The sequence below is a fragment of the Pithys albifrons genome, chromosome 3 (genome assembly GCF_047495875.1).
Source record: "Pithys albifrons albifrons isolate INPA30051 chromosome 3, PitAlb_v1, whole genome shotgun sequence".
In the NCBI taxonomy this organism is placed as follows: domain Eukaryota; kingdom Metazoa; phylum Chordata; class Aves; order Passeriformes; family Thamnophilidae; genus Pithys; species Pithys albifrons.
Genome location: NC_092460.1, coordinates 417,997 through 440,045, shown reverse-complemented (window position 1 = coordinate 440,045; position 22,049 = coordinate 417,997). Strand labels below are relative to the sequence as shown.

The window sequence follows — 22,049 nt, the reverse complement described above, 5'->3', positions numbered from 1 at the left end:
AGCGCTCCTACAGCGCTCCCAAAGGCGCTCCCAAAGGCGCTCCCACAGCGCTCCCAAAGGCGCTCCCAAAGGCGCTCCTACAGCGCTCTCACAGCGCTCCCAAAGGCGCTCCCACAGCGCTCCCAAAGGCGCTCCTACAGCGCTCCCAAAGGCGCTCCTACAGCGCTCCCAAAGGCGCTCCCACAGCGCTCCCAAAGGCGCTCCTACAGCGCTCTCACAGCGCTCCCAAAGGCGCTCCTACAGCGCTCCCAAAGGCGCTCCCACAGCGCTCCCAAAGGCGCTCCCACAGCGCTCCTACAGCGCTCCTACAGCGCTCCCAAAGGCGCTCCCAAAGGCGCTCCCACAGCGCTCCCAAAGGCGCTCCCACAGCGCTCCTACAGCGCTCCCAAAGGCGCTCCCAAAGGCGCTCCCACAGCGCTCCCACAGCGCTCCCAAAGGCGCTCCCAAAGGCGCTCCCACAGCGCTCCTACAGCGCTCCCAAAGGCGCTCCCAAAGGCGCTCCCACAGCGCTCCCAAAGGCGCTCCCAAAGGCGCTCCTACAGCGCTCTCACAGCGCTCCCAAAGGCGCTCCTACAGCGCTCCCAAAGGCGCTCCCAAAGGCGCTCCCAAAGGCGCTCCCAAAGGCGCTCCTACAGCGCTCCCAAAGGCGCTCCCAAAGGCGCTCCTACAGCGCTCCCAAAGGCGCTCCTACAGCGCTCCCAAAGGCGCTCCCAAAGGCGCTCCCACAGCGCTCCCAAAGGCGCTCCTACAGCGCTCTCACAGCGCTCCCAAAGGCGCTCCTACAGCGCTCCCAAAGGCGCTCCCACAGCGCTCCCAAAGGCGCTCCTACAGCGCTCCCAAAGGCGCTCCCACAGCGCTCCCAAAGGCGCTCCTACAGCGCTCTCACAGCGCTCCCACGGCGCTCCTACAGCGCTCCCACAGCGCTCCCAAAGGCGCTCCTACAGCGCTCCCACAGCGCTCCCAAAGGCGCTCCCAAAGGCGCTCCCAAAGGCGCTCTCACAGCGCTCCCAAAGGCGCTCCTACAGCGCTCCCACAGCACTCCCAAAGGCGCTCCTACAGCGCTCTCACAGCGCTCCCAAAGGCGCTCCTACAGCGCTCCCAAAGGCGCTCCCACAGCGCTCCCAAAGGCGCTCCTACAGCGCTCCCAAAGGCGCTCCCACAGCGCTCCCAAAGGCGCTCCTACAGCGCTCTCACAGCGCTCCCACGGCGCTCCTACAGCGCTCCCACAGCGCTCCCAAAGGCGCTCCTACAGCGCTCCCACAGCGCTCCCAAAGGCGCTCCCAAAGGCGCTCCCAAAGGCGCTCTCACAGCGCTCCCAAAGGCGCTCCTACAGCGCTCCCACAGCGCTCTCACAGCGCTCCCACGGCGCTCCTACAGCGCTCCTACAGCGCTCCCAAAGGCGCTCCCAAAGGCGCCGAGCGACTCCAGGCACTGTGTGAAACCACCCCTTGGGGCCAGACAAACGGCTCAGGGTAACAACAATTCCACCCAAAGGATGTGCAAAACTGCACTAAATCCCTGTCCTGTCTTCATTCCTTTCGTTTTTCCAGATCCAGCAGACGCTGGCAGGTCCAAGGGCTGCCTGCACCTCAGCCCAGCACGGGCAGCTCACCAGCGGCTGCTGCTTCACGGTCACAGCGAGGCCTCTGCTTCCAGCCCAAGGGAAAGAAAGGGGAACACAAAGTCAAACTTCAGCAGACTTGGGAGCTGCAAACAAGGCCTTTAAACACTTCGGGTCTTTCTTTTTTTACTAAACAATTAATTGGGCGATTTGTTAGAAATCTGCTTATAAAAAATGATCTTCCTTCTTCCTGACACGGTAAAATACAAAATACAGACTTTTAGCACACAATCCAACATGGCTCTGGCTCAGCAGAAACCACAGGCAAGGCAAAGTGCCCAGTCTGCAAAAGGGATTAAGTTTACCAATAAAGCAACCTAAAAACTGCAAAATGATGAAATGGAACATTTCCAGGCAGGCTTGGTGTGCAATTTCTCAATACTGCTGACATGAACATCACCACAGCGTCCCATATATAAGTTTAACTGACACAAAATACACATACTCCCCCCAAAAATTATTATTAGTCTTAACACTGTGTTTTCCCCAATGACAACTTGGGAAGGTACACAACTATGGTTGAATTTGCTATGGCTGAAATTTTGTTTGAATTTCCTTCAGATAGAATTTCACTTGCCAGCTTTCAATTTTAATGCACATCTATGTATCAAAATGATTACTTATGGTTATCATTGTTACATTTTTGAGCCACCAAACTCTACCATCTTACATTTGCATATTAATAAAATAGTAGGAAAAACCCCAAAACACGAAAACCCCAACCAAACAAACTCAAAAAAGCGTCTTCTCACCCTTCAGCAACTTCTTTGGTGGTTGAGTTTTGCCACTCAGGGACTGACCTTCGTTGAAGTATCAACACAGAGCACAGTGACCGAAGGAGTTGTTCCCTGTCCATCACAGCATCTGCAAACACGAGTTCTCCTGGACTCTGTGTGTGTGGGGCAGGATGCTCAGCCTTGCCTGAGCCCAAAGGCTGTGGATCAAGGGTTAAGATTTTATCCCTACCTTGCACTGAGCCCCGAGTGTGCAGCAAGCACAGCACACGATGGGATACTACAGCTCAGCTGCCACAGACTTGCTTGTTAACCCAATATTGTATCTGGGGCCTTACACTCACCAAGGGGACTTGGATACATTGAATTTAACAGGCCTACTCTGAACTTTAAAGTGAGAGGCAACTTTAGAACACACGTCTTGATTTCTGAAGGAGTTTCATGTCCACAGTCATTTCCAGCTGCATTTCTCTTAGAAAGCTGTATGCTTTGCTTTCTGTTTGCTTCTCAGTGCTCTTCTGCCACAAAAGTAACAAAAGTCACAGTGTAACTGAAATTTTGCAGCTGTATTTGGAATTTGCAGAACCTATAAAAGTCCTAAAACCAGAAAAGCTGGAAACCCACCAGTAGCAGTAGCTGAAATTCAGCAAGTGCATCTATCAGATTTGCATAACATGACTCATGAGGTGAACTCTTACATTATGTAGTTAGAACTAGTAATGCCACAACAGTCTGGGTATGGAGGAAAGCAGATTCCCCATGAGCCCTACTAAAATGTTCTTAACAAATCTTTGAAGGACAAGAACCTTGCTTCATTTCCTTAGCAATTTTTCCTGTCCTTTTCAAATAGTCTCAATGCTCACAACTCAAGAAGGGCATGTTTTCTAAGCTGAACTCCCTCTCCAAACACCAGTTGATCTCAGTGGTATCAAAACTGCATCTCAAGTTAGGGGAAAAAAACCCCAACACCCCAAAATACATCTTGTCCTTTACTTTTTCTGTCAAGAGGAAAAGGTTGCTGTAAGGTGAGCAAGTCAACTCATCTTAGAAAGGATACAGCCACCTCCGAGGGATGCCTTTGGAAAAACTGAGGAGATCTTACTGAAAGAACAGGCAAATCCCATCTTTGAACAACCACAATCGTGTGAATAAAACCTCTACTATTCTTGTCTCTGCTCAAAACCCACTGTTTACAATTAATCTCTGATGAGAGTTATTTTGAAAGCTGTTGTCACACCCTTTGTCAAGACAGGGAGTCCCAAACTGGACATCAGGTAGATGCTGAGAACTAACTCTTCTCGCTCCCATTATTTCATTTTCTCTGAGCTTCCAAAGCCTTCCTACAGTGTCAGACCTTTTCTGCCCTTTCTGGAAAAGGCCCAGTTTACGTCTGCATCTTTATCACTGACTGCCACATCCAGAATAGAAAGACTTGCAAAATGCCAGCAAACTTTTCTCTGCCCCTGAAAAAACACTGGCTGAGGAAGAAGCCAACAGGTTTGTCACAGGGAATTGAGGGGAGAGGGACAAATTCTACACAGGGCAAAATCTCTACAAAGGACCCCTAAAGTTAACTAATTCAGAGTAAAGTTGCCAACACTTGTAATGCTTCTTTTGATCACTGCTGGGAGGAAATTCCAATTGTTATTGCCATCGAGCTCCATGTAAGCACCTATTACAAAGTATGATGACTTTCTGCAAACTGCCACAAGCTGTGGAATTTCATTATTAAAAGGAAAGATGCACTTATGTAAGCTGCATTCCCCTGTAGTTCGTGTTTACAGCCTTTACGATTAGAAGTCTGTTTTGGCAATGAGCCATTACACACAACTTGCCAGACCCCCAGCTGGCGTGGATGGGGCTAATTCTCTGATTAGTAGTAATGTTTTTCCACAAAGAGAAGTCCCGAGTCCTACCTCTAACACCTCTGCAGATGCAGTTTCACAGACCCCGTTAATTACTGATGTGGAAGACACTCTAAGTCTGTTTTACTTCCACACCATGGTGGCATGGAGCTCTTATACTGGAACAGGACAAACTCCTCAGGAAAGCTGCTACTCTGATGTTTTAAATCAGAGCATCAGAAGCTCATTTTCCTTTGGCAAAATAAAGGTAATATCACTTCATCATTTTCCCACAAATTCCTCTTCAGCTGTATATGAAAGCACAACTTGGCTTTACTGGAATCTCTCCCAGGAAAGTAGAACCTTTAAAAAAAGGGTAAGCATGATAACACAAAAAATCTTCCTCAAATACAGTTCAATTTATCTCCATTATTTTCCTTTCATAAACCCAGCTAAAACTTCTGAACAAAGTCAAGCTGTGTAACAGCTACATAGGGGTTTGCACCATTACCCTAAAAGTGAATTCTCCAAATGCAACACAGCAGCAACAGCACTCCCTGAGGTCTCTGGGCAGCAGTGACTGCAGGCCCTCCAAGGATTTCCAAACAGTACAAGAGAGAGAACAGTCTGAACCGAAATACTTGGAAAACACTTTAGCTACCTGGGGAGGAAGGGGGAAAAAAGGCACAGAATCAGGGCATGACAAAGAGAACAACCCAGGTTTGGCCTGGGAAGACATTTGTTGCACCACTCAAAAAAACCCACCAAGTATTTTGCCTTTAAGTCTTAACAGTAAAGGTGCAATAAATGATGACTCACATTTTGACGGTTACAGATATTTCAGTTGGCAAACTAACATAGAACCCAAGCAGTAACCCACAAATACTAAACAGTATTTGGAACGTGTGAAATAAGAAGCAATGCTTGAAAATAAGACTGTATAAAGCTCTCTGAAATTCCTAACACAAGCAGGTTTTCAAATGCAAACACTTCATGAATTAGGATATGGTTAAGTGCTTATACAGCTCTCTCCAGAACAGTATTGCAAAATGTGACAGCCATTATGTACATAAGAGAAAGGCACCAACCCCATTCACAGAAGGAGGACAGAGACTGGAAGAACTGAAACGACTTGATGGAAGCCATGCAGTGCAAATAGTCTTGTGGAAAGGGAAACCAGCTCTTGGAGATTAAAGCCTGGATCACAAAGCCATATTTCTCCTTCCAGCATGAAGTCCTACTTTTTCTTTGCTCTGGTTTTATACACCCTGATGGCAGCATTTTTCAGTTTGCAGCTCTCCAATCTGCACAGTCCCTTTCTATTTGAAGCCTCCACCATTAGATGTGGTTAGAAATTGCAATTTTGACCTTGCAGCCCTGTAACACAGGCACACCATTCAATGATGTCTGGTTTCACACAAGAAGTGAGCACATGCTGGGAGCAGGTGCTCCAGGTCCTACAGAGGCATTTGCCAACTCAGAAGTCTAAGACAGTGTATATGAAAGAACCAAGGTTTTTGTACAAGAAATATTAACAAAGTACTGGTTTTTTTACACAGTCTGGTAGCCATTGTGTTTCAGCTGATAAATATATCAGCAAAAATCCACGTGTTTCCTATCCTTCCCCTTCAGCAAATGACAGGTGCTTTGCAGCACCATTTGCTCCCCCTTCTCCCAAGCACTCCAACACACAGGGCCCTCCCAGCCCCACTCTGAAGCGCAGTGAGGAGACACTTCTCATCCTGCAGCAGAACCGACAGAAACACAATCCTTTCTGATTGTTCCTTTGCACAACTACACTTTCTATTTTCACAAATAGAGACCAAGTTCTCATTTCTCCCTTCAGTTCCCCATACAGTAAGACTCGTGCAACTTCTACAATTAAAACACCAAGGTTAAGAACCTGTCAGGGCCAGACAACTGTTTAGAGTAGGCTTGACACAACCAGAGCTATTGCAGTGCAAGACACAATTGTGTCAGACAACAGAAAAATGGAGAAAGACAGAAACACAAACAGTTCTCCTATTGGAAAAACTCAGTGTAGACATTTTTCCAAATCACCCTCTCCACTTTGATAAACAGGGATTAAAATGGAGTTATCCAAATGAATGAGCTTAAAACTATTTTTGCTGCCCCATATAAACAAAGCTCAGGTACAAAGTTTGTTACTAACTAGATCAAGTCTCTTTTGAGGGGAAGATTAAACTCCACAGTGCCTGCGGGTACTTCTACTGCTTGCAGGCAGAACTCAGCATGGAACAAGGCAAACCTTTAAAAGATTTCATTTTCTGACATACCCTGAAAATGGCCAAAGTTTAAGATTAGGAGATACTAAAAAAAACCCCACAAGTAAGTCAGAAAGATACCACATTATTGCACAGCTTTTCCCAAGGCGCTTTACAGGATGTGAATTCTGACCTATTTTAAATGCTGACAATAGTATTTTAGAATTTTGATGACTGCATTTTAAAACCTCTATAAACACACACACTGAGGGGTGTGGGGGGTGGAGGGAAGAACAGTTTAAATGTAAAGTGAAAATTTAGCTTGTCTTTTAGGAGTCCAACTAACACTGTAACTCCTACATCCAGAGTCAGGCCTGCTCAATGGGAATGGTGAGATGTGAGAGCAGGGCTGTGCTGGCAGATCTAGAGCTGTTCGTACCTGCAGTGCCCTGCACAGCCTCGCTTTTCATCACGGATGGATCTTTGCAAATGTTATTCCAACTACATGCATTGGACTGATTCAGTGACTATTCAGTTAACTATAACTATTCTGACCGTTAAAGCAGCTTCCTGAAATAAATTCGAACACTTTCAGTTATTAAACAGCAAAACCTGTTCACGGCAACTCCTTTGTTCTGCAGCCCCGCGCTCCCAGCGAGGCTCGGCTGTCGCTGCAGGTGTGTCGCTGGAACGCGGCCATGGGCGTTCTTTCTCCCCAGCACAAAGCACGCGAGTGAGCGCTGCCGCTGGAGCCGCTGCCCACATCCCCGGGCACAGCGGCTGGTCCCGCTGGTCCCGCGGCCCCCTCCAGCACTCCCGGGCACAGCGGCTGGTCCCGCGGCCCCCTCCCGCACCCCCGGGCACAGCGGCTGGTCCCGCGGCCCCCTCCAGCACTCCCGGGCACAGCGGCTGGTCCCGCAGCCCCCGCCCGCACCCCCGGGCCCCGCGCCGAGCCCGCACAGCCGCAGGGCGGCCCCGCCGAGTGTCAGCGGTGCGGCCGCGCCTTTGTGCGGTGCCGGCGCGAACAAAGGCGGGGTGGCAGCGGCTGTGCGGGGCCCCCCGCACGCACCGCACCCACCTTGGACAGCTGCCTGCGGAGGCTGAAGCGCTGCACCATTGCCCGCGGGGCCGGGGCCGCTCAGCGGGGGCTGCGCATCCCCGGGCACCGCGTCCTGGCCCCGCGCTGCCCCAGAGCGCCCGGCGGGGCCGGGCCGGGGCAGGGCACGGCGCTCGCGTCTGCCGCTGGAGGGGCGGCACCGGCACACCCGCCCCGGTCCGCCCCGCGACCCGCCCCGGCACCGGCACCCCCGCCCCGGGATCCGCCCCGCGACCCGCCCCGGCACCGGCACCCCCGCCCCGCCGCACCCACGCGGGCCCCCCCGGTCAGGGGCGGCTCCCGCTCCCTCCGCACGAGAGCGTCTGCTCTGCCCCGGGAATCAGCACAGAAGACCCTGTTGTAATCTCTAGAAAGTAATTCAAGAAAATCTCTCTCTCTCCCCGCCATAAATATACAATAAAGACATGCGATGAAACAGGTACACTTGCAGTTCTTCAAGTGCCTCGACAAGGGCAGCTTTGGGACCCTGAGAGTGTTCTCCCTGTCCCCCCACACTGGTGACAAAGGGACACGGTTCCTGCAGACAAGGGGTGTCAGGGCTGTACCCAGCAATGCTCTCAGGGGCTGCAGCTCAGCAGAGGACACTCACCAGGCAGCTCTCAATGCACGGGCTCGGTCAGCTGCCAGAATGCTCATGAACTGAGAAGGGAAACCGAAAACCCCAAACGCAACAAGAAGCTCGAGATATCTGAAAACAAGTGTACTTCTCAAGTAGTCCTGTCTCAGCATTTTAATTTTGGATTTCTTAGAATCTTATTGCCAACTCCTGCTGTAACTGCCTCCTGCATCCAAAAGGGTGGGCTCCTTTCTGCGTTTCACTAAAATGGCTGCAGCATTAATCCCTGCAGTTCATGGACTTACCCATACAGGAAAATAGTTTCTGAGTAACTATCAGCAAAACTACTGGATCAAGAACAACTCCCATGGCAGAGCAAGGCCCAGCTGAGTTTTGACTCGGTATCAGGGCAAGCCTGTATTACCCAGCACTGTGCTGCTCACCAGCACGCTGCCCCTTAGGCCCTGATTTCAATGGGTAGCAACACTGGCACAGTGGCCAAAAGGATGCCATGGCATGCTGCAGCTATGGCAAACCTGGGGCCCTGGATGGCACAATGTGGATGGCTGTGGTGTGTATCTGGCTGTCAGGAGTCAGCCATGCACTGGCTCCACACTAATCTCCCTTCTATGGTGTGTACTGGGCAAGTACAGGCCACTGCCATACATGGTTTTGTAGAAAAATGAAGGTGCCTTATGTCAGAATATTTGCCTTGTTAAAAATAGGCTAAAAACATTTTCCTTAAAGTCATCAGATGACTTGGAAACTAGAGATAGAGCAGACATTTGCAGTCGGGCCATGGAAGGTTATGGGAAGGGTCAGGGTGGTTCTCTAAATAGACCTCAACTGGAAAGTTACAAAAAGATTATACAGAGGTGTTTACTTTGTAACTGTCACCCAAAGGTAACATCAATAGATACATTCTTAGCATCAAAACCCAAGCTGTGAAATGAGAGCAGGATTTGGTCGCATTCTGCCTGGTCAGGCGTTACTCAGAGGTTTCAAACACAGACACATGTTCTGAATAGAGCAAGTGTTCCCTGTCATACCTTGGACTCCTTTGCAAAATGCTCCCGTGTTTCCTGAAGTATATGGAAAGTACATTACCTAGTTACCAGCCTTAATTTCATAATGACCATGTAGAACAGACAGCAAAGGAAACTGAGAGGAATGGGACCCCAGAAACACCTCCTTGTGCTGGCAGAGCAGACACCAGATTCTCAGGGGCTTCTGCATCTAGTAGCTGCATCCTCCTCCTCCCTGAACTGGGTCAGGACTTCTTGTTCTGCAGGTTGACTATATTCAGAAGCCTCGTACACACCGTTCAATTCCTGCTGCAGAGAATCTATACCACCACCTTGAACAGTCTCCATGCAGGAAAGCTCACGTGTCTCCTGCTGCAGAGACCAGCAGGGCAGGTGTGTGTGTGTGTGTGTGTGAGAGGGTGCGAGTGAGTCAGTGTGTGTGTGTGTGATGAGAGCGTGAGAGGGTGAGTGTGCACACATGCAGTCAGCCAGGGATGCAGTGTGGGAGGCCACCGCAGTGCTGGAGCCAAATGCTGGAACACAGGCAGCTGGTCAGCCCTGCCACCTTATCTGCTGCATCCAAACCTTCCTGCTCCCACCTGCCAGAGCAGATACCGGTGGCTCTGGGTAATCACCCTCTCACCCTGCCACGCACTGGGCTTGGTGCCCGAGGACTACCCTGTACCTCTGCTGTGCAGCCCTGGGACGTGGGGGTGCCTCCCCTGCTCCATGGACACCCAGCTCCTCCTTTTGCTTCCCCACCAGGCCCCGTGGGCGAGTCTGGGCGAGACAGAGGCACAGATAAGGAATGGAGCCAGCTGGCTGGGATAGAATCCACCAGGCCGAGATGGGACTGGCAGATCAGCAAAACTGATGACAGCGACATTCTCCTTTGTGTCTGGAGCAAACGCCTTGCACTCAGCATTTCCACACTGATGTCTGCGGTCGCCACAGTTTATGGGCAGCTCCTGCTCTGACCAGAGACACATGTAGCTCTTTGCCTTAGTCCCCTGTGGCAGGGCTATTGTTGCTTTTCCCCCTAAAATTACATTCCTAGAGCAATTCATTCCTGTGTAATAGCTTAAGTGGTGAATTCTTCTCTCTGTATTCAGGAATATCATGGAGAAAAATCGGATTTCAGTAAAAGCCACAAAATCCTATTCTCAGATTTAAAATGAACTTGACCTAATTAACTAGTGTCTCTGTCTGATATCCTCTCATGAGAACACAAACCACAACTTAATCTTTAGTACAAAATATCTTGTAACTAATTTCTTTTCAAAAAATGCTCAGTAAGAACATAATTGTTTGTTTTAATATCCCTCTCATGGAAATCATCCACAGCTTTTTACTCACAGATCAAATTTACAGTTTTTAAGCACAGTTTTTTAAAATTATCTTTTAGCATTATATAAAGTTAGCAGAAATACATATGTATGAATGTTACATCAATGCTTTACACGTGTAAACGAACAGCATGGCATCTTACTGATAACCTCTCACAGAGCAACCAACAGGAGGGACATTTCCTTACTACAGATTTGAAAGATAAAATTTTCATGCCTTAAACCCCACACATTCTCAGGATCAATCCTTTCAGCTTATTTGTTATATATTTCAAAAGAAAACATGTAGAGATGCCTCAGTGTTCTGGACTCGTTACAGTGCGCACGGCGGGGTACGGGCTGCTGCCGAAACCAGCACCGCAGTCAGGACAAGCGTTCGCGAACTGTTCTCCCGGTTACTGAGCGACACACACCACTCCCACAGCGCATCCCGCGGATTTACCAGGAATCCCCAATTTGCTGCGCGTTCGGCGCCCCCTGCGGGCCGGAGCGCTCGGGGCGGCCCCGACCGGCGGCGGGTCCCGCGATGGGGACGGTGCGGAGCGGCGCGGGCAGGAACGGGCACAGCGGCACCGAACGGACACAGCCGCACCGAACGGACACACCCGCACCGAACCGGCACACCTGCACCGGCACACCCGCACTGAACTGGCACAGCTGCACCGCCACACCCGCACCGAACCGGCACAGCCGCACCGAACCGGCACACCTGCACCGCCACACCCGCACCGAACCGGCACACCTGCACTGCCACACCCGCACTGAACTGGCACAGCCGCACCGAACCGGCACACCTGCACCGCCACACCCGCACCGAACTGGCACAGCTACACCGAACTGGCACACCTGCACTGCCATACCCGCACCGAACTGGCACACTGCAAAACTGAAGACTGTACACTGATCCCAAAAGTATATGTGATCATTTTTTAGAATATGGGCAGTAACAGAGCATAGATTTTAAGCTGCTAACCAAAACCCAAATTTATTTGAAATATTTATGAAAATGATTGCTGAAACTGACAAGTGGATGAGGATATGGGAAGTCCTGGCAGGATGCAGCAGGACTGAAGTGAGCCTTGGAAAGCTGCTTTATGACAATCCTACTGCAGGGACAGCAAATCCTTCCTCTCATCATTCCTGTAACCTAAGACAAGCAAATGGCAACCTGGAAACATGTGGGCCAAGGAAGGTAAAAACCTGCAAATCCACCAAACAATTTGATCCTAAATTAAACCAGGTTGGTTGCCTTCTTAGTGGTGCCAGAAGGTGTCAGCCAAGGGCTTCCACCAAACGTTCACATCAATTCCCTGTACAGAACCCAGAGCGAATGACCTGCCCTCACTGTGGCCACGCTCCCACACCAACCATGCCCAGGTGACAGCAGAGCACACAGGGACCTCCTTGGTAAAAACCCCAATGAATGAGGAGGTCCCACGAGGCCAAGTGCTGGGGCTTGCATGTGGGTCACAGCAACCCTCATGACATGGGTAGAAGTTGATGTGGACACAGCTGCTCACCAAAGCACTGCTAACTTTGTATCTCTCAAACATCAATATTGTTCTGTTTGTCTATGTCTTGACGCATAACTCATTATCCCACAAAATGCTCTGCAGGCACAGGAGATCTAAATGAGACCCAAACAGGCTCAACCATTTTCAAACCATAACCCTGATTTCTCAGCTCAGTGGGTTGCCTCTACAAGAAAAGTTCTATGGAGAGATATTTAAATTTAGACTGAAATATAAGAGCAAGTGAAGTATCATAGGAAGATTTTAATTTTACATTATTTTCCATGCTATGACAACATAATTTCTCAGTTTCCATACAAAGCCTGACAATACACAGGATTATTACACATGCAAATGTATGTAAATGGGGTGTTCTAACAAATCCCATCTGTTGTTTTGGGATAACACTTTGCCCTTCAATTTCAACAACAAATTGAAAGAACAGAGAATGGAACAATACTGTGAACTAAAAATATTTTGTGTACAGAGGATTATGAAGAGTTTATTCTCTCTTATACCACACAGTACACAATGTCCTTCATTCCCACAGGGAGTGAAGGATCTCACCACCACAGAATCAGGCTCATCCAGAACTCATAAGGAGAACCATAACCATGAGTTAACACATCAACCTATTTACAAGCACAATTACAACAGTACCACAGTTCTCCACCTTTACCTGAAAGGGACTGTCAGGTAAACCTTGCTAAACTCTGACAGCTGCCCCAGACTTAACCCTGTTCTTCACACAAATCAGTGCTTAATGCAGAGATTTTATTATGCTTTTGTTGTATGGTAAGAAAACCTCTTCTAAATTCCCCGCACAGCCTGAGCAGGAGCTGAGCCAGCTGTGAGCCACGAGCCAAGGCACTGATGCCTCAGCCTGACCCCAGCACCCAGCGCCAGCCTGGGCCAGGAGCTCGGCACATCAAACACAGGAGGACTCATCTCCAAAACTTTGCAGCATCCACACATAAAATACAGGGAGGGAAAAAACCAGCACCACCACCCAACCAACTCAAACTCCCTCTTGGGTTAATGACAAAACCTTTTGAGGAGATTAACCTCCTAAGCTTTCTGGAAGTGGGTTTAGTGGGAGAGGTTGTGTGTGTGTAATGGGGTTCTAGGCATGAAAAGGAAAGGGCAGGTGTATCTAACCAGGAGACAGCTGCAAACTGTCCCTGTCAAGCAAAATAAGCAGGCTGCAGAAAGGGGAAGCTCCTGAAAAAGGAAGAGCAAAGCTTTATGAGACATCTGACACAGCAGAACCTCAGGAGTCAAAGACAGACATTGGCTGCAGCTGTTTTTAAAAATGCAACATAAAATGACAAAACTGTGCCCAGCACACGAAGGTGATTTCAGTCTGGCCCATACTGCTGGAACAAAGACACCAAGAAAAAAAGAAGTAGGATGAAAAAACAGTGATAGGAGCTTTCATAAGTTTAAACAGTCCAAGACAGAATAGAGTCAAGACAAGGTCCTATCAGTACCATATCTCTTTAGTGTCTTTTTCTTGCACACAGCACTGCATGTGAGGCAGACCAGAGGGGACTCTGAGGAGCAGGCAGGAGAACCCAGCTCTGAGAGCTTTCCTGCTCTGAGCCCTGCCCTTCCACAGCTGCCCCATGCCCATGTGGTCTGAGTTTCTTAGTATGACAGAAAATTTAACTATAAAATTTCTTTTTCACTTCTCCCACTTACCTTATCAACATAGCCAAGCTGACAAAGGTAACAGTTTTTTTACCTTTTTAACAGTATCTCAGACATGGCAACTACTTTTCAAAACCAAGTGTAACACCATTCAGCAGGAACAAACGAGCAAGCAAATAGATCACAAGCATTAACCAAGCTCAGCACAGCATTTATGTAGGCAGAGTTGAGCATGAACTCAAATCACTGTGCAGCCTCGCACAGGATGGAGATCAGGGGTTGACTCCTCAAAAAATGGAAGACATGGAAATAGTCTGGATGTGTTTAACAGGTTTTCAGCTTCAGTAGTAAGCGCGACTGAAGCATGTGGGCTCCTGCTCAGCCATGCCTGACAAACAGATCTGCGACAGGTAATGCTCCTGCCACTCCAACAAGAAGCACTGACAATTTCACAGCAGCCCACAAAGGCATTTACAATCCTCTGACAACACGTAACTGAAGGCTAATTTCCCAGCAATCCAAACCTGCTGACTTGCTCCATCTCCACCCAGCAAACCCTCCTGCAGTGAGATCTGGCTGTGACACCAGTGTCACCGCAGCAAGCCCTGCTGAGCCCGTCCCTCCCAGCGCGAGGCACCAGCGCCGCTGCGGGGCACCTGAAGAGAACAGTGTCCATCACCTTCCCTAAACGGCAGAAACCTGAACACCGGCACTAAAAGAACGAACGAAGGGAAAGCAGAGCAGGAGTCTGTGCCACAGGAGCAGTGCCAGCACAGCGACAGAGGTGCCGGTGGGCACTGGCACAGCCCTGGGCAGGTCAGCTCCGGCACCCACCGGCACCGAGCCCTGAACTGCTGGCACACCGAGCTCCGGCACCCACCGGCACCGAGCCCTGAACTGCTGGCACACCGAGCTCCGGCACCCACCGGCGCCGAGCCCTGAACTGCTGGCACACCGAGCTCCGGCACCCACCGGCGCCGAGCCCTGAACTGCTGGCACACCGAGCTCCGGCACCCACCGGCACCGAGCCCTGAACTGCTGGCACACCGAGCTCCGGCAGGGCCGGCTGTGCCACCCGGCAGGGGAGCAAACCAGCTCAGCAAGGAGGACAGCGATCAGAAAACAGAGTTATACTCTTCCCTACACACCCTGTGTTATGCAGTTTTCGTCATTATTAAATCACAGCTTGTCCATTCTCTGTGTTGTTTCTTTGTTCCCTGTAGCTTGTACAGCCCATATGTTTACAATAGATCGATCAATGCTGTAGCTTGGTGATGTTTTTCTAAATACAAGTGGATTTATGAAATTCCTGAATAATTTCAAAGAAAATACTCCCTGCAGAGGCACGGTGAGTCAGTGTAGCTTCACTGTCAGCAGCAAACACCAAAACCAAGGAAGTCAAATGGGCAGGATTTTATTAAAAAAAAAAAAAAAAAGGTTGCAAACTTATTCAAAAGATAAGATCCCAAAGAGCCAAAGGAGACAAACAGGCAAAGTCATGAGAAAGTGAGCGTGAAACAACAAAAAACCCAATCAAGTGAAAGTTCAATGTAGACACGATCCATACAGGAGTCCAGAGGACTCTCAATCCTGATCACTGAGGGTTATCTGCCAGATATTTTAAATACATGATTCCTATTTCTTAATCTTCATTAAGTAATCTAGTCTCAGTGAGATTAAATAACATTAAAAAATTAGGGTTAAAGTAACACTGTGTGAAACAACTTCAGATGCCTCATAACTCAAAGACAGTGTTTAAAATCTGTGTTCCCACTGAACTTTGTTTCACTTAAGTTTGCTCTCACGATTTCAGATTCTTCCTGGCTCCTTACTAATTATCATTTGAAGTCTGTTTTAACAAATTTCGCAATACAAATTGTTGAACAAAGTTTTAGCAATTTAACAATTCATGAATTTAGTCATGTATTCCAACAGTGTGGCAACCTGAATGCTAAGGTGGCTTCTCCAATGAGAACAGCACTGATGTTGGTTATAAGGCTGATTTCTCAAAGGCTTTACCATTTTGCTTTACTGATGTCACAGAATCACAAACCAAGAAGCTCTGTTAATAATCACATCAGTGATTTAGAATTTACATGTAGCTGGTTTATAAATGCATTACACCTCTATGCTGGAAAGTCAGTAAAAGCTGTTCAATGTCTTTTAAAGCTGCACAATCATCTGCACTGTCTGCTGTTAATTTGTATCTGTGAGTGGCATCAATGTGCTTTCAGGCTGCTACTACAGACACAAGGCATAGCCAAGACAGCAGTCTCAGATCAAAAACCAGCAAGATATTACGTACTTTTCATGAAATAGCAGAGAACATTCTGTCCTTCTCTGTGGATAAAACCCAGCATTTGTATTTTGCAATTTTTGCTTTGTGCTCTCTGTGCAAATTAAGTCAAGGGCAGTTCAGGCAATTTTTACAGCTCCCAACATTATGCAGATTGCACAGCAATATTGTAGCAGGCTTAGTTTTTCTGTCTCTTGGAGGAGGGAGGGGATAGAGATACCAACTTTTTGATCATGGCACAGCTACTGAGAAACTCTTCCAGTCCTTGTGCCATGCTGTGAGGTGGTGCTATTACCTGCTCTTGAGAGAGACAACAGGGTACATCACCCAGACTTAGCCAAACTTGCCAGAAAAAGAAAGAATCCAGCTCTCTCACCAAACTTTCTGTCTCCTATGGACTACCTGCTAAAAGACAAAAGGCAGTAACAAACAGGCGTATGCAACGTGATTTCTGTCCCAGGGATTGAGACTTGCATCTCCTGCTCATTTTAGGTCACATTCTCCATGGCAGCATCATTGTCATGGTCTGCCACAAAAATGGAGCAAATGGTAAAAAGCAGCTGGAAATTCACTGAACTCTACCAAGGGACAAGTGGCTACAGGTATCTCCGATGGTTCAGTCTCCAAAGGTGGCCCTTTCTCACACAATTTCATTTCCTCCTTTCAGAGGCCAGTCCCCTCCCTCCTCTCTCCAGCACAGCCCCTCTTCCTCAGGCCACCGAGGACAGTTCCCCCCCTGGGGATCCACCTGGAGAGGTGGGACCCCGTCCCAGCCCCTGCCCCAAAGGTCACGCTGGCCCAGAGGAACAGCAGCTACAGCGACTGCTTCACACAACCACAGGTCCTACACACCAAAACCTGACTCCTAAATTTGTTCTCACAGCGGGTAATGTTGTAGCAGACTGCCATTACTATCAGATAAACAGTTCTCACGTTTCCAGTCATTCCTGTCAAGTGATCCAGTGGTTTCCAAACTTGGATTGCACATCCAAACCGGTACGAACCTTTTGAGCACAGACTGCCAACACATGCATGTTTATTTACAAACTATATACACCCACTACTGAACGAATACACTACACACATTATAAAACATACACAGAAACATAAATTAAAAAATAGGATAAAACAAACCAAAAATTATTTCCTTCCCACACTCTGAGGGCCTGTCTTGCCCGCAACCCATTTTGGAGATCCCTGATGTGGGCAAAGGTGGTAACATTTGGTCAGACCAGCCGTGTCATTGGCAGAAAGGACACCTCACACTGGGGCTTTTCCCATATTCCCATATTATTTCCCTAATATGCTTATGCCTGTCCCGTCTCACTGTTCATACACGAAATAAAGGAACTACACTTTTAAACCAACAAACCAGACAGCAGCTGTGCAACACTTCCTTGTCTTTATCAAAGGGCTTGTCCTCCAATGAACAAGCCTGCAAGGAAATTTAGGAAAATACAGGTTATACCTGAAGTTAAATCAGAAAGTTAGTCCTCAAAAAAACCAAACAAAAAATCCCCCCAAAACCCATGAATCCTTCAACTAAACTGATCTGGGAAAGGAGAGAAATAGTAAGACAAAAGCTACTTCTTGGTATCACCAATAAGCTGATTGGCCCAGCTTTGCAAGAACAAGTCATAGAACAGAGACTGTCATTTTAGGGAATAGCCTTTCCCACACAGGCAAGACAATCTGATGGAGACAACAGTGACCTCTTACCAGCAGAGCAGGCTGATCTAAACTACATTCAGGCAACTGAGCACTGCAGGTCAGTCGTGGACTGCAGCCCATGTTCCCAGAGCCTCTCAAAAGCCTAAGAGATCAACAGCACCATCCACTTAAACTGGAATTCTTTGCCTTTATAAGACACACACCCAAACTAGAGAGGAATTAAAAAAGCCATCGAGATAAATGGAAGGTTTTGTTGTAACAGTTGCTAAGAAGACTACTCTGGCTGCTGCTCCTCCCATCGCTCCTTGTCTGACTGTGGTGTGCCATCCAACCAACCTAATGTGTATCCAACGTAGCTCTCCTTTCACTGATCAAGTACATACGGAATCAGCCAACTGCCATGTGAGAAAATGACTAATGCTTCCATCTTTTAAGCTCTCTGCTTCACCACTGAAGAAGCTTTTGAACACAGTAGCATTAGCGCTTGCTGAAAGACACCTGCTTTCCAAAACAAGATTTCAAAGGGCTCAAGAAAACATACAAGATGATAAAGATGAAAGGCAAATCTAAGTAACTTACAGCTGCTGCAGCCTCCTCTCCACCAACATAGATAGAAGACGCAATCTCCATCACGGACAAGTTTGTGGGGGCGTCTGTAGTGGATGATGATCTGGGCCGACCCGACTGAATATCCTGGGCAGACCTTCTGTTGATCTGCGGGCTCCCCTTTGGGGCATCTCCCTTGCCCCACCTGCTGTGCAGACTCGTCCCTCTCTTCATTTTGGGTGGCACCCTGATCTGCTGCAGCACCCGGTTCAGAGCTGTGGGGTGGGCGGAGACACCATCAATGTCAGCACAGCCGCTCTGGCTCTCCAGATCCAGGTCCGGCTCCAGCTCAGCCTGCGCTTGCTGCACGTCGTGTGGGGACACGGACGATCTCCTGCGCTGGTGCTGGAACAGGTGCTTCAGCCCTTGGCCAATGACATTAATGTTCTCCAAAGCATTATGCGTTATTTTGGATAGTTTTTGCTCTGATTCGTGTTGTTTTTTGGTCTCTTGATCTTGGGATTTGCCTCCAGGATCAGGGTCATCACACAACTGTTCAGTGCCAGAGGGCTCCATTGATGACACCCAACAGGTTTATTTGACTATTCATACATGAGTAAGTCCCCTGTCTTTAAAAGGCTTGTGTTTATTTTGAAATGCCAAGATTGTCAGCCAATTAGGTGTGCAATTGCTTCAAGAGTGACACATGCAGCTGTGCCTCGGTGATCTCATGCTTATCTAATGTTAAACAAAAGAGTCGTTATTACACATCCATGCAGCAAGGAGTGGGGTTAAAAATCCAGTTCGCAAAACATGCCATTAACAAAACAAACGGTTCTCTGAGCACCTCTCCACGTGGCATTAGTTGCGTTTAGGCTGTGAGCAGAAGCCAAAGCTGGTGTGAGACAAGTCCCTCATTGCCTCGGGGAGAAGCACACGGTATGGGGAAAGCAAGAAAAGTAAAAAAGCTGCTCAGGAGGGGGAGAAGCAAGGGGAACCCAGTGGGGTTTTGATTACTAAGCACAAGCCCACAATAAGTCCAACAGAACATGAGGTTAAACTTTTGAAGAGCATGTTAGTTACTTTGGCAGAATTCATTTTGCTCTTTCTCAAAGATCTTATACTTTGTGCTTTAAATGTAGCATTTGCTCTGCCTACCTGATTTTCCTGTAAAATGCCTGATTTACAGTATTTAAAACATGCAAGAAAACAGAACATTTCCAAAGGAGCTTTTAATTTCCAAATAGCAAGAAAAGGCTTATTACTGCCAGCATCCACTGATGGCACTGGAAACTAGATGTGAAAATCTGTCTTCAAGTGAGAACAGGCAAGTGAAAGGCTTTCAACTGGCACAGTCTTTTCCATAGCTCTCAGAGAAAACAAGAATGCCTTTTTAAAAGTAGATTAAGCAACCAGTATGCAACAGCTCAGCACCAGGTAAGTGCAGTTCAGCCTCTGGCAGATAAACGCAGCTTTTCTCTGAGAACTTGAGCTATTCCCTGGGCTCAGGCAGGGCTGGGTTAGACCTCAGTGCAGCTCAGCCCTTGTACGGCAACACCCACGGGAGCAGGTCAGCAAAGAAATGGGGAGCAGGGGAGGGAGGAGGAACGCAGTATCTGAAAGAGCTTCACACCAGCACCATGAGATCACATGCTCAGAAGCTGACCGCTGTTTTCTGCAGGAGAAAACTTCCATTAGGCTTCTACAAATACAGAAACCAGCTAACAGAGGTCTACCCCAATCTTGGCAGAAAGCAGTTTGTGCTTTAAAAAGAAAGTATTTGAATTGCATCATATGTTTGGGATTTGAGAGCATTCATTTCTATCCAAAACCAGCTGCAGAAACATAATGCATTGAGTTTACAACTGGAGCACTCTTGATTTTATGCATGTGAAGCCTGACAAAATAGGTTAAACAGATATTCCAAAATGCTTTCCAAACTGCCACTCAAAAGTGTCAGAAGAGCTGCCTCACTCTCTCTTTTTTCAAGTGTCATTGCTATCAGCTGGAGAGAAGATGAAACTCAGTGCTTGCAGAAAACAAAACATGGGAATCATGCAAGATTTTGTCTCAGTACTTTGAAGATGTTGCAAGCATTGAGTCTAAATATACTGGCCAGTTTAATCAGTAACACATTAAATGCAGTTATATTCTACATCTGAGAAAAAGATATTTACCCACATTCATGCAGCAATGGAGTTGCAGAAGGAAAAAAATGTGCAAACAACATATTTACATACTTAACAAATTTATGTTTTGGAGGGAAAAATCACAAAACTAGATTCTCATTTTTAACTGACAGAACAAATGGTTCAGTGAACAAAACTCAGTGTCTAAAAAACCAAGAGTCCCAAAATTATTTGCTGTATAAGATACAAACCTGACAGCTGACCCATAACTGCCTTTTCCATTTTAGCTAATTCACTCAGTATTTGTTTCTCAGTCAGACTCGCTGAAGAACTGCAGTTATTATCAAAGATGACCAATATGTGCTATAAATAGGATCTCTCTGATCTCCTGCATGCTCTCTATACAGATTACCACTGCTAATGCTGTGGGTCTTGAAGAACACCACTTCAGTCTAACTACAGTTCCATGCCTTATCTGCTAGAAAAAATTAAACTGCTTAAATTAACCCTATGGCAATTTACAAACCGACCTGAAACTAATCAGCCCACAGTGAGCTCACAAACAAGGCACAGGTACCCTGTGTATTCTGGGACAGATTTCTGAAATGACACTGACTCTTTGAGAGGTTCCTAACAGGAGCTTTGTAGTCAGCTCCTTTCCTATTTCCATAGGATGAGTCTGTTGTGAACCTGAAAAGAGCATTGAAATTGCACATCTGGTATGAAGATCCTTAAAACCACTTATTTGTTCTAGTACCTATTTTGGGGAAAAAATTACTCTTAAATGTGAAGAACTGTGAATCTGCAGAGTTAATTAGCACACATTCTCATAAAGATTCAACTTTTGTGCTCTTTTTTCCCCCCCTTCCACTTATAACCACCTTTATATTCTGTTTGATGGAGGAAACAGAATATACTTCATAGCATGAAGTTCTTACTTGTAAGAGAATACACAACATCAGGGACAAAATTCACCATTCCATATACAGCCACACTGAGAAGATGTAACTTTATCACACCCCAGAACACACCAACATAGTCCTTCATTTGTGCAATTATTTCACAGGAGCACTGGGAAACAAAACAGTTCAAAAGGAAAAACCGGCAGACCCAACATCAGATAAGTGTGAAAGGATAAACTCATACTTGCCTCCATCACTTGCCCTCGAGCATGGCTCATCCACAGCACTCTCTCCACTGAGGAGAACTGCAAAAGAAATTGGGTATGAGATACAATTCTGCAAATGGGAGGAAAGATGTACACAAAGTGAGCATGATTCAATTTTTTTTTTATTTTTTTTAACATTGAAATGCAAATGCCCCTGGAAGCTGGGCTGTTTTAAACTCTTTAAAATCGTTGGGACATACAAATATAACTGAAGTTAAAACTGAATCTTACAGAATTAATCAAGAAGTTCTTGTGAAGGAGCATTTTCTCTTGAGGTTCATGGCCATCACCACGTGCTGAAAGCCCAGGGAGATGTCAGGGTTGCAGTCTGCAAGGTCAGTTACAATTTCCAAAAACTAACTCAGACCATACTCAATCCCCAAATGGGGAAAAGTCTACTAAAATCCACTAAAATACTAATCTACTAAAATTCTAAAGTCTGCCCTTCACAGTGCACCTTAACCACTCTCTGCTGACATTAAATCTTGGACTCAGAGGAAGCATCACTCGTCTCCTGTAAGATGGTTCCCTCCACGCTGCTGAGAACAACACCTGGAAAACTCCACGGTCTGAAGACCAGTTATTGCAAAAGTCTGCCTGCAGGTTGCAA

At 47.4% G+C, this 22,049-nt stretch overlaps 1 protein-coding gene across 7 annotated transcripts in view; it reads right to left on the bottom strand.

Moving 5' to 3' along the window:
• TMCC1 (transmembrane and coiled-coil domain family 1) overlaps positions 1-22,049 on the bottom strand; it is a 71,556-nt gene that overhangs the window by 23,801 nt on the left and 25,706 nt on the right. For 4 of the 7 annotated variants that reach the window (XM_071550149.1, XM_071550148.1, XM_071550150.1 and 1 more), the window contains 2 exons: positions 21,422-21,478; positions 18,176-18,880 (listed from right to left, as the gene is read on the bottom strand). In XM_071550149.1, the coding sequence (XP_071406250.1) occupies positions 18,176-18,718 (543 nt within the window). In that variant the 5' untranslated portion in view covers positions 18,719-18,880; positions 21,422-21,478. Of the gene's footprint in view, positions 1-7,502; positions 7,640-18,175; positions 18,881-21,421; positions 21,479-22,049 lie in introns of those variants that run through there. The other 3 variants (XM_071550153.1, XM_071550156.1, XM_071550155.1) reach the window with 3 other exon arrangements.